At 37.2% G+C, this 15,466-nt stretch overlaps 1 protein-coding gene across 5 annotated transcripts in view; it reads left to right on the top strand.

Moving 5' to 3' along the window:
- Positions 1-12,505, top strand: part of PUS7L (pseudouridine synthase 7 like) — a 29,967-nt gene extending 17,462 nt beyond the window's left edge. For all 5 annotated transcript variants that reach the window (XM_082742273.1, XM_082742274.1, XM_082742276.1 and 2 more), the window contains 5 exons: positions 597-695; positions 3,947-4,028; positions 5,367-5,644; positions 8,910-8,963; positions 10,492-12,505. In XM_082742273.1, coding sequence (XP_082598399.1) covers positions 597-695; positions 3,947-4,028; positions 5,367-5,644; positions 8,910-8,963; positions 10,492-10,818 — 840 coding nt within the window. In that variant the 3' untranslated portion in view covers positions 10,819-12,505. The remainder of the gene's footprint in view (positions 1-596; positions 696-3,946; positions 4,029-5,366; positions 5,645-8,909; positions 8,964-10,491) is intronic.
- The last annotated feature ends 2,961 nt before the right edge of the window (positions 12,506-15,466 follow it).

The raw sequence follows: 15,466 nt of genomic DNA, 5'->3' as shown, positions 1-15,466 counted from the left end.
TTCTGACACAGTAATTATACTTATTTGTTGTAGTCACTTTGGGTCTATGACAAAGAACCAGACTTGGTGACTTTTAAATAACAGAAATTTATTTCTTAGAGTGCTGGAAGCTGGAAGCCTGAGATCAGGGCACCAGCCTTATCTTCTTGTTGTATTCTCATGTGATGGAAAGAGAGGGAGCTAGCTCCCTGTTCCTTTCTTATAAGGAAACTAATTCCATTCATGAGAGCTCTATCCTCATGACCTAATTAAAAAGGTCATGTGTCCCAGTGTCTTCACCTCTAAATATCATCTCACTGGAGGTTAAGATTTCAACATATGAATTTTGGGGGGAAAACGGGTATGCGATCCATAACAATATAGTTTTTTTTTTTTAAGATTTTATTTATTTATTTATTTGAGATAGTAAGCATGCGAGAGAGCACAAGTAGGGGGGGAGGGAGAAGCAGACTCCCCACTGAACAGGGAGAAGGCTGTGGGACTTGATCCCAGGGCCCCAGGATCATGACCTGAGCCAAAGGCAGACACTTAACTGACTGAGTCACCCAGGCGCCCCACAATATTCTTCTAATTAATTGGTTTTCTTATATTTGTAGAATAAAGGATTTGTAAATTACTATGGACCACAGAGATTTGGGATGGGAAGGAAAGTTCACACCGACCAGATTGGACTGGCTTTGCTGAAGAGTAAAATGGTATGAATTTAAATAAAACTATGATCTGATTTGTTTTGTCGGTTGTACTTACTACATAAGCCAGCCCTTTGCTTTCTTAACCCATCATATAAATGCATATATATACACACACACATACATATACCACATACTACATTATTGAACACTTTTGAGCCGCTACTATATTTTTAGTATCACGTTATAATAAAGCAAACTGAATGCAGTGTCCCTGTGTTTCTTACTTGTTTGAGACTTAATGGAGAATTGGCCAGCACTCACCAAATTCTTTTTTTTTTTTTTTTTTTTTTTTTTAAAGATTTTATTTATTTATTTGACAGAGAGAGATCACAAGTAGGCAGAGAGGCAGGCAGAGAGAGAGAGGAGGAAGCAGGCTCCCTGCTGAGCAGAGAACCCGACATGGGACTCGATCCCGGGACCCTGAGATCATGACCTGAGCGGAAGGCAGCGGCTTAACCCACTGAGCCACCCAGGCGCCCCTCACCAAATTCTTTAAAAAAAAAACTTAATAGAGGATTTAGAGAAAACTTAACACCCTACAGTTCCAAAAATATGACATCAAATTGTATAAAATTCCTGTTTCTCATAACATTTAAACAAAAGCTCTTCTGTCTTTTAAACTTCATATTCCATGCTTCTCATTTTTGTAAAGTTTGCTAGAGCGTTATCAGTTGTTGCTGTGTAACGCACTACTCCAAAACTGAGTGGCCTACATTGACAGACATTTACTGTCTCAGTGTTCCTGAGGGTGAGGCATCTGGGAGCAGCCTCACTGGGTGTTGGTGCATCAGGGTCTCACATGGTGTGCAGTCACACTATCAACCAGGCTGTAGTCTTTGGAGACTTGAATGGGCATAGAGAACCTGCTTTCAAGCACACTCCCATGAATGTAGGCAGGCAGATTTAGTTTCTCAGCATAGGGCTACTCATGGAATGACTTCTCTGAGAGACGAGTCCAGGAGCACAGAAGAGTGAGAGAGACCACAAGACCATAACATAAATCTCAATGTCTTTTATAATGTAATCTGGAAAGTGACATCTTTATTCCGGCTCTGTCCCACTTAATGGGCACACAGACCCACCCTGATAAGTGTGGGGGAGGACTGTGCTAGGCATGAGTAGCAGCCAGTGGAGATCATTGGGGGCCAACTTAGAGGCTGGCCCCACAGCTAGACAGCCATATTTTCTTTCCTTTGAAGCATCCCTGCCCCAACTTGTACATTCTCTGCATCTCAATTTAAATTTTCATCCCACTCCCAAGAAAAATTGAATTCTTATCTTGTGACCTCAAAGCCTCTTGGACTTCCCATCTTAGGTTTTAGTATATTTTACTGTTATTGTTTATTCAGTCTTTTCCAGTAAACAAACATCATATCTCTCTTGCTCAACACTCTAACCCTAGTACAGTGTACAGTGCCTAGCACATAGTAGTTGCTTAGCAATATTTATTTGAATGAATTAGCTTCTGAATATATATTTGAATGAATGAATGACTACTGTAAGATTGAGTATAATTTTAAGTTGAATAATCTGTATTAAGATCCTTTCTTATTTTAAAACATATACTTAGAAATCATAGTGCTGGAAACCTATAATAATAATAATAACGATACAGGACCTCATAGAGACATTAAAAAAAGGAGCATCTTTTTATCTATTTAGTTTTTAAAAGAAAATATTAAAGTTGGCAATTTATTTTTTATTTGAGAGAGAGAGAGCATGAGCAGGGCAGAGGAGCAGAGAGAGAGATAGAGAGAGAAAAGCAGACTCCCTGCTGAGCAGAGAACCCAATGTGGGGCTTGATCCCAGGACCTTAATATCATGATGTAAGCCGAAGGCAGACATTTAACTGACTGAGCCACTCAGGTGCCCCATAAAAATTTAAACAACCATGACTCTTTTTCTTTCTTTTGCAAAATTTTTTTAAAAGATTTTATTTAAATAAATAAATGACAGACAGAGATCACAAGTAGGCAGAGAGGCAGGCAGAGAGAGAGAGAGGAGGAAACAGGCTCCCCATGGAACAGAGAGCCAGATGTGGGGCTCGATCCAAGGACCCTAAGATCATGACCTGAGCAAAGGTAGTGGCTCTAACCACTGCGCCACCCAGGTGCCCCTCTTTTTCTTTTCTTAAAGATTTTATTTATTTATTTGAGAGAGAGAGGGTAAAAGAAGAGGGAGAGCACAGAGAGAGAAGCAGACTCCCGGCTGAGCAGAGAGTCTGATGCAGGGCTCGATCCCAGGACCCCGAATTCATGACCTGAGCTAAAGACAGATGCTTGGGACACCTGGGTGGCTCAGTAGGTTAAGTGGCTACCTTCGGCTCAGGTCATGATCCCAGCGGCCTGGGATGGAGGACTGCATTGGGCTCCTTGCTTGGCAGGGAGCCTGCTTCTTCCCCTGCCTCTGCCTGCCACTCTGTCTGCCTGTGCTCGCTCACTTTCTCTGAGAAGAAAGAAAGAAAAAGAAAGAAAGAAAGAAAGAAAGAAAGAAAGAAAGAAAGCAAGCAAGCAAGCAAGCAAGCAAGCGGGCGCCTGGGTGGCTCAGTGGGTTAAGCCGCTGCCTTTCGGCTCAGGTCATGATCTCAGGGTCCTGGGATCGAGGCCCGCATCGGGCTCTCTGCTCAGCAGGGAGCCTGCTTCCTCCTCTATCTCTGCCTGCTTGTGATTTCTCTCTGTTAAATAAATAAAATCTTAAAAAAAAAAAAAAAAGAAAGAAAGAAAAGAGAAAAAGAAAGAAAAGAAAAAAGAAAAGAAAAGAAAGATGCTTAATGACTGAGCCACCCAGGCACCCCAATTGGCAATTAAAAAAAAGATTTTGGCAATTATTTGTAAGATCAGACAATTCCAAGACTTGAGAACAGAAATGAAATTAGTGGTTCACCATTTCCCTATGCTTTCTTCCTTCCCAATTGTTATATATGTTGGTCAAGTCGGATTTTTATATGATTCCTTCATACTTGCATTCTAAGCTTGATGATAGAGGTAAAGAATGACAGAAGTAGAACTATGGAAATGACGGATACTTTTTCCAGTCCATAATATTTTAAACCTATGGATGAAGTTGCTTTGTGCAGATATATTTCCAAATATAGTGCTGTTTAATTTTTGAAAACTTGAAGATAAAATTAGAGTTTCAAATATTATTTGTTAAGTGCCTATTCTCTTATGGTATCCAAGAATTTGTATCTTTTTAAAAAAGTAAGTAATTTGTCATTTTTGTTTAACGTATGTTTGCTTGCTTGATTTTTAAAGGTGGAGGCTATAAAATTATTTCTTACACCGGAAGATCTGGATGATCCTGTAAATAGAGCAAAGAAATATTTTCTTCAAACTGGTATTTAAAAATTTCTTTACCCTATACATAGTCATGCAAATACACAATACAAATGTTATGTCAGCAGGAGGGTATTTATTGCTTTGCTACATAAATGTGATAAGAAATAGCTTGTAATATATTACACATTAAATAATTTTATTACATGTCAAAGACTCATTTTTGATCAGATATCCAGGACTTTTGTCTTTTTTAACTCTTGTTTGGGGGTAGGAGTGAGGGGAGAAATAGCTTCTTAGTTTTTCTTGGTCTAAATCCTCAGAGGAGGAGTGCCTGGGTGGCTCAGTGGGTTAAAGCCTTTGCCTTAGGCTCGGGTCATGGTCCTGGGTCCTGGGATCAAGCCCTGCCTCGGACTCTCTGCTTGGCGAGGAGCCTGCTTCCTCCTCTCTCTCTGACTGTCTGTCTACTTGTGATCTCTGTCTGTCAAATAAATAAAATCTTTAAAAAAAAAAAAATCCTCAGAGGAGTTAAGAATTTCTACACTGGTACCAATGAAAGTATACACTACAACTAGAGGAGACTTAAAAACAAACTACATAAAAGTTTATTTGTTATATCTAATTCTTTGTGCACTGTTTTTGGTTTAGTTGCCCATTCAGCCCAGTCATTTTGGACATTTTAGCTCAATATCATGGTGTAAATACAGAATGTTTCCTGGGAAGCACCAAAGAAAATGGTTATGAGTTTGGGTTCTACAGTCAATCCACATGGGTTTGACTCTCAAAATGACTTACATGTTTCTATCTATTTAGAATTCTGAGAATATAATTTCTTTATGACAGTGATTCCTAAACTTGAGTGAGCATAAGAAACACCTGGTACATTTATTAAAATGAGGATTCCTACCTGAATAAGCATCTTTGCATTAGAGTTCGTTAGTTTAATTTTAAAAAGCATCCCATTAGCAAGGCCTGTTAGCATCCTTGATGGATCCAGCCGTTTCTTACTCAAAAGATTCTGTATAAATGTTCATAATAGCTCTCTAAAAATATGTAGGCTCAGAGGTTTATTTAGTGGTTTTGTTTTGTTTTTTAAGAAATCTGAATAATTACAAGTTAATTTATCTCCATTTTGAAGTAGGTATACTAATGTGCTTTCTGCTATTTTTTTTTAAAGCAGGGAAAGTGAATGGAGAATGGACCATATGATTAATGACCTTTATTAGACAGAAAAACTCTTCAGGTATAGCCAGGTTTATAGTTGGTGCTAAACGTCATCTTCATATTAAAGTTTAGAAGAGCATAGTTCATTACCTCTCATTTAGCAGGTATAATAAAAGTCTTTATAACTGGCCTGTAAATGAAAGTGGCTGACTCACTGATTTTCTCTTTATTTCAGAGGATGCTAAAGGCACACTTTCCTTGATGCCTGAGTTCAAAGTTCGTGAGAGAGCACTGTTGGAGTCGTTGCATCGCTTTGGCATGACAGAGGAGGGTTGTATCCAGGCATGGTTTTCTTTTCCCCACTCAATGCGCATATTCTACGTTCATGCATATAGCAGCAAAATTTGGAATGAGGCAGTATCTTACAGACTTGCAACCTATGGATCAAGAGTTGTAGAGGGTGATTTGGTCTGTTTGGATGAAGATATTGATGAACATTTCCCAAATAGTAAAGTAAGTGTCATTTAATCAAAGTTGTCAAAGAGTAGTTACCACACTGGGAACATTAATTTTCAGAAGCCTTGATTTGAGAAACAATTTAGAACTAAGCATGCATTTTATATTTTTATTTGTATTTACTTATTATCTGCTTCTATGCCCAGGGCTAAGTCTTTTTTTTTTTTTTTTAATATTTTATTTATTTATTTGACAGACAGAAATCGCAAGTAGACGGAGAGGCAGGCAGAGAGAGAGAGAGGGAAGCAGGCTCCCTGCTGAGCAGAGAGCCTGATGTGGGCCTCGATCCCAGGACCCTGAGATCATGACCTGAGCCGAAGGCAGCGGCTTAACCCACTGAGCCACCCAGGCGCCCAAGGGCTAAGTCTTAACACATGTCTGTAAATGGTAAAATAAAAATAGTCAGTGGCATTAAGTGAAAGGTACAAAGATAGTAAACTTTCCTTTAAAGAATATATTTTAAACAATTACAGAAGTAATGCACAAAATAGTATCATTAAAAGAGAAAAATCAAAAATTTACATATGAAGTTGTCATCTTCTCATCACTCTTACTGTCTTTCTCTCTCCTGTGTCTAAGAAATTAACCTCTGTTTTTTGGCATGTGTCCTAGACCTTTTCTATGCTTTCCCATAAATACATAGGAGAGTATATTTTTATTCTATTAGCTAACACTGAGGAAAGTAAAAGAGGGCTTAGATAAAGCTCAGAACTTAAAATACAAAAAAGAATACAATTTTTTATAATAATGGTATATGGGGTGTGTAATATGTGTATTTCTTTTATATAAATGTGATTTTATATAATTGCAATTTCAAAGCTTGCTTTTTTCCTTTTAACAATTTATATTACATAAGTTGATTCTTTCATTTCCTCTCTATCCAACTAGTACTTTTATCTTTGTGGGTTTAAGCAATTTAAATAATAAAACTAAAATCCATAAATGAAGTAAAGAAGCTTATTTTGTAATATAATGCAAAAAGAACATTATCTCAAGTTAGTCTTACAAAGATGTTATAAATGTGGAGGGATTTGAGTAGTGCTTTCATATGTAACATCGTAACGTCACTGAATTTTACATGAGAAGAGGATCTTAGAGACCCTCTTTTTTAACTCCTGTTTTATAGAAATGAAAATCAAGACCCAGATTACATGACACAGGTAACAGAATTAAAAGACCTAGCCTGAGTTGATCTCTACCAGAGAAATCATGGAGTACATAAAAGGTGTTAGCATCTAGAGAGAGAACATGGCCCAATTTTTCAAAAATGAAGAAACATAGACTCTGAACTCCGTGTAAAGGGAGCTTTATCTGAATTAATGGTAGAAGTCTGGATGTATGAATTAAGGTTTTTGTTTATTTGTTTGATTGGTTGGCTTTTGTTTTGGTTTTAAGTAATGGAGATCTTCCTCCAACCAACTTAAAGGAAAGTGGACAGGAATTCATTGGCTCTCAAAACGGAGACTCTGACTAATTCAGACACAGCTATATCCAAACTCCTAAATAATCTGTCTCTATTTTCTTCATCTACCAACTATGTTTTCCTCTGTTAGAGCCATTCTTGGTCTGGCTTGTTCTTTCGCTGGCAAGATGGTTATGAGCAACTCTAAGCTTATTTCTTACAACTTGTAGACAAGAGGACTTTTCTTCCCAATGGAATAAAGGCCGTGGAATTAAGTCTCTCTGGCTAGGAAAGACCACTTCCTGTGGACTGGAGTATGTGATCGGCTAAGCCTATGTTCCAAAGGATCCTCCCTGGAACCATATCACCCAAATCATGTTGGAGAACCAGGAGGGAAGCTCCCTGAAAATGAGGGTGCTCCTATCGGAAAAGAGAGTAATGACTAAGCAAGCCAGAGTGACCAATGTTTGCTTCACTGTTTCATTTAGTGGGTGGCTTATAAGTATTTAGATAAGAAAGTGATCTTGGGGAGCATAAATCACTAAGAATGGTCATTTAACTGAGATAAAATCTGAAACTTTAAAAAGAAATCTAGCAGAATTATAGGTCTTATTTTACCTTGTGAATGGAAGAGATGTCAGTGATTCCCTTTGGATAAATTGTGAAAAATCATGTTTTTTTTCACACATTCCAGAAATCATGTTCATTTAAATATTACCTGGGCTACGCATTATTTAGTAAGTTAGCCATTCCTCCCATCCAAGTACTAACCAGGCCCGACCCTGCTTAGCTTCCGAGATCAGACGAGATCGGGCGCGTTCAGGGTGGTATGGCCGTAGACAGTAAGTTAGCCATTCCTAATTCAGATTTTCAGAACTCTCTGCCAAGACATGGTAATAAGCTCTGAAATACATGTCTTATAAGACTTCTTTGTTCAAAGTAACATTTGCAAGGACAGTTTTGTGATCAGAACTTTATCTGTTTTCTTTTGGAGCTGTAGGAGAAAGGAGAACTTTTTCTCCTTCATATCTTACTAACTTCCCTTCTATTAGAAAAAAAAAGTCTTTATGTAGTTTGGGACCAATCATTTATACTTTATTACTAAGCACTGCAAATAGAAAAGGCAGGACTTACAGGCCCAACATGTTAAAACATGACAATGAAAAGACAGTACAGTTTCTAATAAATGGTATATAGGGCATGTAATGTTGTGCATCTACAGTTAAAAATTGTAGGAAACTAATCTGATTCTTGATAGGTTTACTAGACTAACAGTTACACCTTTACTGCAGGTAACTTGGTAGATTTTCTTTTAACTTCTCTGTGAACAAGATAGAGAAATGTGTCAGTTAAAAAGTTAGATGAATTCCTAGTTGGAGAATAGCCATATACCCAAAGCACGTTTGCTAATTAAAAAAATCAGTTGATATCAACCTGGAGGGAGCTCTCTAACCACAAAACATGGTCTTCTGTACTTGACCATGTTTTTCAGTATTTTCAGATTTCGAGAATCACTTCTCAGAGAGCATTATGGCACTTGTTGGCGACAGAGATGGGGGGCGGTTTCCCAGAGGCAGATTTTTGATTCAGCTCAACAGTTTTGTAAGTTAGGAAAGGCTGCTGGTGATGAGGTGGAAATGTTGCCTTGCGGTGTCACTCTACACCCCCTTTGTGCTCCAACTTCAGTTCTCAGTGGCCCAAACAGCAAGTATCATTCTAATTTTTATGTAGTCTAGAAATAAATTGTGAAAATAATCTTGTTTGGGTATATGTTTATTCAGCATAAGAGTCAAATTATACATAACAGGGAAAATTGAGGCAATGAATCATCCATATTTTTGTCATGTTTTTAAAATATAGGTTCATCTAGTAACTGAGGAAGAGGAATCAGCTGACACGTATGCAATACATCAGGTAAATTTGTTTAAAAATCAGTATCGCTTAGGGCGCCTGGGTGGCGCAGTGGGTTAAGCCTCTGCCTTCAGCTCAGGTCATGATCTCAGGGTCCTGAGATCGAGCCCCACATTGGGCTCTCTGCTCAGCAGGGACCCTGCTTCCCTCTCTTTGCCTGCCTCTCTGCCTGCTTGTGATCTCTCTCTGTCAAATAAATAAATAAAATCTTTTAAAAAAAATTGGTATCGCTTAGATCTATATGTAGATACTGTATCCAAAAGACAAAATGTTGATCGGTTCTTTGCTCCCACCTTTTTCTTTTAACTACTTTATAATTCAGGTAGAATTTATATACAAGAAAAATCACTCTTATCAATTTATTGTTCTAAGAGTTTTGATAAACATACAGTCTTGTGACTACCAGAGAAATTGAGATAAAGAACATTTTCATCTCTCCCTAAAATTTCCCTGTGCCCCTTTTTAGTCAACCCCCACCCCCAGCTCCAGCCCCCACTCCTGAGCGGTTCATTCATTTTCTGCCCTGATCATTTTGCCCTTGAAAGAATGTCAAATAAATGGAATCATATAGTTTGTGGTCTTTTATGTCTGGCTTCTCTCAATTAGCATAATGAGTTTGAAATCCACTCATGTTGTATGTATTTGAATTTTTTACCTTGTTCCCTTTTCTGACTACCTTTTGGTATTGTTTAAAATCATCAGCAAAGGAGGAAAGCCTTATAATCTGTAGTGTCTTTTCATAAGGATCTGAGCAAAACACTATTTGGTGCTACTGATTCACTCTCATGTTTCTAAATAAGAAAGAAGGGCGTAAAGTTATCAACCAAAATACCATTTATGTCACTGAGCAGTAGGGGTTATTTGTTATAGAAACAATATGCTTTTAGGATTATATGACTACATTGAGATTAAATCTTTGTCAGCTAATTAAATGTACCCAAACCTCTTGTTTCCTCTCTTCTACATTAACAATAATTTGTCTAATAATATCTGACTTGAGCTAGTTACCTTGGTTGTTGTGAGTCCTTCTTGATTTTAGTTAGCTCTTTTCTTTGCCTGGCAGCGTTTAAAATAATCAAAGTAGTGTAGAATTTAATAGCATGTTTCAGGCTGATTGTATTGTTTATATCCTGAGACATAATGATCATATATCAGTGACTGACTCCCTTACTCTGTTTCTTTCTCTCTTTCATTCTGTCCCTCCTTCCCTCCCTCCCCCTCCCTTCCTTCTTTCCTTTCTTTTTTTCATTCTTTTAAGGTTTTATTTATTTATTTGAAAGAGAGGGAGAGAGAGGGAGCACAGGCAGGGGGAGTGGCAGAGGGATTGGGAGAAGCAGGCTCCCTGCTGGGCAGGGAACCTGACACGGGACTCCAGGATCCTGAGATCATGACCTGCACTGAAGAGAAACGCTTAACCAACTGAGCCACCCAGGCGCCCCAGTGATTTTCTTACATACCGAATCTTAGTGATACAATAATCATATATTTTTCTGAAGGCTGTTTCATGTAATTTTGTCCTTCTTCTGCACAGGTGGTTCTTCCAGTGCTTGGATACAATATTCAGTACCCGAAGAACAAAGTTGGGCAGTGGTACCAGGAAGTACTTAGCAGAGATGGACTACAGACATGTAGGTTTAAAGTACCGACTCTGAAGCTCAATGTTCCAGGATGCTATAGACAGATACTGAAACATCCCCGTAATGTCTCATACCAACTAATGGAAGAACATGATACTGATGTCAAAACTGAAGGTTCTCACATTGATGAAGCAACTTTATCTCTTTTGATCTCTTTCGATCTTGACGCTTCATGTTATGCAACAGTCTGTCTGAGGGAGATAATGAAGCATGACTTTTAGAACCACTACCCTTGATAAAACCATATATATGTCACTCTTTAAAAGGAAGGAAGCTAAAATTTCCTGTGCACCTTCCATGTGCTAGGAGCCTTATAATTTTTATCTCCTGTGATTATAAAACATCCTGCTGAAGTGGGAGTTTGGTGCTGATGTTCTAGAGGACTTATAGCTAGTAAGCAGCAGGATCTGGATTTAAGATCCTAAAACCTATGTTCTTTCTATTATCTAATATATCAGTGATGTTTATTCTGTGCTATAAAATTTATAATCTTTCTTGACTATTCAAAACAAATAATATGGCAAGATAACATGGAAGAAAAAAAACATGTTTGAAGTAATGTTTATATCCCCTAGCTCCTTGCTTAGAATGTAGATGAAACTAAATTGTAATATGGTTGGAGAGAAAGAGAAATGAAGCATTTTGTTAATTATAATCATCATTCTTTTCTGTTTTTGAAATTATTGATCAGAATAACACATTAGGGAAATATAATCCCTATGTTTATGATAGCTACCCCAGGGTAGCTTACCCCTTTATGAGATAACTTATCTTCAGTGAAGATTGAAATAAAATTTTTCATACAATTTCTTTATCTCAGTATACGTTGACCCTCTTGACTTTCTGTGATATTTTTACCTATTACCTAAAACATAGATTTTAGAGTCAGACACACCTGGGCTCACACTCCAGCTCTGACACTTGCTAGTGATGTTGGGTATGTTATTGATTCTTTTTGAGGCTTACTTAAAGAATCAAGATAACAACAACCTCCTAAGCAACAAGTAAGAGGATTGTCTCCACCTTCTATGTTGCTAGAGGGAGAAAACATTTTGCCCATTTGAAGACTGAATTATTTGTTCCACATCATAAATCATCCTTAACCACTTTATATCAGTTAAATTTGGGAGGGATGGTATATATTGATCAGGAAGAGCCAATCATTCTTTCAATGCTGGTGGTATAACATGATGATGAAATTAAAGAAGCAGTATAGAGTATTACGTGTCAGTAATGTTGCACTTTTATATACTCAAGTCAGTGAAACTGTTTTGGGCATAGTAGCATAAGGAAATAAAATTCAAAAGAAGGAAGAGTCATATGCACTGCAAAATTGCTCATTGCAACATTTTTATATAAAATGAAAGAAATTATAAATAGTTTGAAAGTCCAGCATTAGACAACAAAGTAAGTAAAATGAGATGTATTGACTTGATAGCAAAATATGTACTTATTAAAAATGATGATAAAAGTTTAGGTATGTGAGAAAGTGTTGCCGCTCAAAAATAAACATAGATATTACAAATGCAGTATGCACACTGACAGCAGCTTTTACAAAGAGAGGCGCTTTGGCATAGTGATTAAAAGCATAGTTACTGTGGAAAAACTCCCCAAGTTTGAACCTTGGCTCTGCCACATGGCATGTGGCCTTGAGACAAGTTACTTAAGCTTTGTGTGCTTTGGTTTCAAAATCTGTGAAATGAGAATGGCAATGTACCTACCTCGTAGGATTATTGGGAGGATTTACCAAGTTCACGGATGTAAAGCAGCTTAGAAAAGTACCTGCTATTTAGTTATTGTTAAATAAGTATCCACAGATGCAAGTTTGGAAAGGAAAAGAAAAAAATATGAAAATAAGTTTCTTTTTTGTCATTATATATTTTAATAATAAATCTCAGAACACAAAAATTGGACTTTGTAGTACCATTGGATTTTTAAAATTACCTTTATCATTAATATTTATTGAAAATAAAATGCTATATTACATAGTAAAAAAATTTAGAAAAAAATGTGCCATTTCATATACTAAATTATATTCTGCAAATGTAATCAGAAAGTGAATTATGTAAATTATTCAATTCTAGATGTCTCTTAAATATTGAGTAGCAATTAGAAAATATGAAAGCATTAGTGTGCTATCATTGATATTATTTTCTTTGCCTGTAGATGGCACTATAATTTTAGATATCTTATCTATTTAATACTGGGCCATACATAAGGACAGACTCACTAAACTTTTTTCAAGTCACTATAAAATGTATTCAGATACTGTTGATGTGGAAAGTTATTTTATATGCCTATAATATTTGACATGTTGTTGATTTTTATTCAGCATTAGACCTTGAATATACTTTGGACCATATGATGACCAGTCCCTAGCATTTTGCAGTTTTCCTGGGCATTTCAGGCCTTCAGAAGGATAATCTTTGAATTAGTTTTAATTTTTTTTTTAATTTTTATTTTTATTTGACAGACAGAGATCACAAGTAGAGAAGCAGGCAGAGAGAGAGGAGGAGGAAGCAGGCTGCCTGCCAAGCAGAGAGCCCGATGCGGGGCTCGATCCCAGGACCCTGGGCCCATGACCGGAGCCAAAGGCAGAGGGTTTATCCCACTGAGCCACTCAGGCACCCCTAGTTTTAATTTTCAAGGTTGCTTTTGAAACTAAGCATTAGTGCCTCAGGATTACTAAGGTAAAACAAATTGAGGTCTTTTTATTAAGCTAAAAACACTGATGTTTTTGACTTAGGCAAAACTGAAAGTCATACGCAAGTTTCAATTCAACATTTATTGTTTGTGGTACCGGCACTTTGTCACTTCTCTCATTTTAATCCATGTACCCAAGCTTTAGGTAGGTAGTATTTTCCCTGATTTTGCAGATGGAAAAATATCTGAGTGGTTTACTGACATATCGAAGGTCAAACAAGATAGTATGTGGCTAAACTTGATTATATTTTGTAGATCAGTACTGTTTTCATCTACCTAATATTTGCTTTCTGAAAACAAGTTTTTGTTAATGACTTTCATTTTTACACAGTATTACTTTCCAGTGATTAATAGGCATATTGGAGCATGTCTTGAGAGAAACAAGGTTCCATTTGAGATTCTGAGACCAAAATGAAAGTAGCGGAGATCCATCAGGAAATTCCCTGATCATTTGGAATATTTTCCAGAATACTTTGGGACTTGTATCATATTGATATACAAAGTTATTGCGGGTCATAGTAGGTTGTTTTAGGTGGTACCTGGTACAATATTAATATTGAAAAAGAACAGTGAGAGCGTTGCTCCTTTTTTAGAAAACCCCATAAAACACTAACAATAGTGTCCAGCACCTAAATTCTCTATATCAGCTACTGTGCTATATGATGAAAGTTTTACATTGGAATGGTTAATGACTTCCTCTTGAGATCTGATCTGACTCTGTCTTAGCATAATTATAATTCAGTACACTTCTAGATTTATTTATTTTTGTAAATGGAAATAACTTTCTAAATCTGGGAATTGAGCAATTCATTCAAATTAAGATCTTTAAGAATTATTTAGGTCAGTGTTTTCAATATTTTCCACCTGGGAACTACCTTTAGGAGACCAAAAAAAAAAAAAATGAAGCCCTAGGTTAACAGTGAAGTTTCCTTGCATTAAAGTAAGGATAGAAAAAGAGGTTGGAGGAAGATATAGAAGTAAGGGAAATGGGACTTCTTGGTTTTTTTTCTTAATTTACCTCTGAAGTGTTTGGATTTTTTTTTTAATTTTTTATTTTTTATAAACATATATTTTTATCCCCAGGGGTACAGGTCTGGATTTTTAAGTAAGAATATATTTGTGTATTAATTTTGCAATTAAAAACCTTGAAGAAGGGGCTCCGGGGTCGCTCTGTTGGTTAACTGTCTGCCTTCGGCTTGGGTCATGATCCCAGAGTCATGGAATCAAGTCCTGCATAGGGCTCCCTGCTCATCGGGGAGTCTGCCTCTTCCTCTCCCCTTCCTCCCCAGCTCATGCTCTCTCTCACTCTCCCTGTCTCTCTTTCAGATAAATAAGTAAAAACCTTGAAGAATAAGTAAATTAAAAAAAAAAAATGCCCTGAAGAATACTTAAGGCTCAAAGAGGGTAAGTTGAGGGAATTAGTGGTTTAGGATGGCATTATTTTCAGAATGCATCTTCTGGTGACTCATGCCAGCATATTGTCAGAAGGAAATTTATGTCTTATGTGTTTAATGGCACTAATGGTAGTTAATACAAATAGTTTAAAAGTTTTAGTGCCTGTGCTGTGGGTTTTACTTTCAGTTTCGGAAGGGTTATGTCTTATGGATAACTTGAGGTCTTGTGATATTATCTTAGTCTGTTTTTTATGAGCCTTTCTGCTTTACCTATTTTTTTTTAAAAGATTTTATTTGTTTATTTGACAGACAGAGATCACAAGCAGGCAGAGAAAGGAGGAACAGGCTCCCCACAGAGCAGAGAGCCCTATGCGGGGCTCAATCCCAGGACTGTGGGATCATGACCAAGCCGAAGGCAGAGGCTTTAACCCACTGAGCCACCCAGGCACCCATGCTTTACCTATTTTTGATAGGTCACCAAGCAATGCCAAATGTCTGACATAATAATCAACAAATATTTGAGTACCCCTAAACTAAAGGCACTCTATAAGGTACCGGGGGTAAGACAGAATAAATCAAATAATATCTCTGCTATTGAGGGCTTTAGCCATGTTATATTCTTTCAGATAACATTTGATTCGAAATGTTCGTTATCTGCAAAAGAGATATGCAGACTAAATGGCAAGGAGAAGAGCAAGCAAGTTCTTTCCATTTCGCGTATGGCTTGCCATCGGACCAGTAATATGTTACGTGACCTCTCAGCAGCTCATCC

This window comes from Mustela nivalis (genome assembly GCF_964662115.1).
Source record: "Mustela nivalis genome assembly, chromosome: 7".
NCBI lineage: Eukaryota > Metazoa > Chordata > Mammalia > Carnivora > Mustelidae > Mustela > Mustela nivalis.
This window is presented reverse-complemented; position numbering and strand designations above follow the sequence as displayed.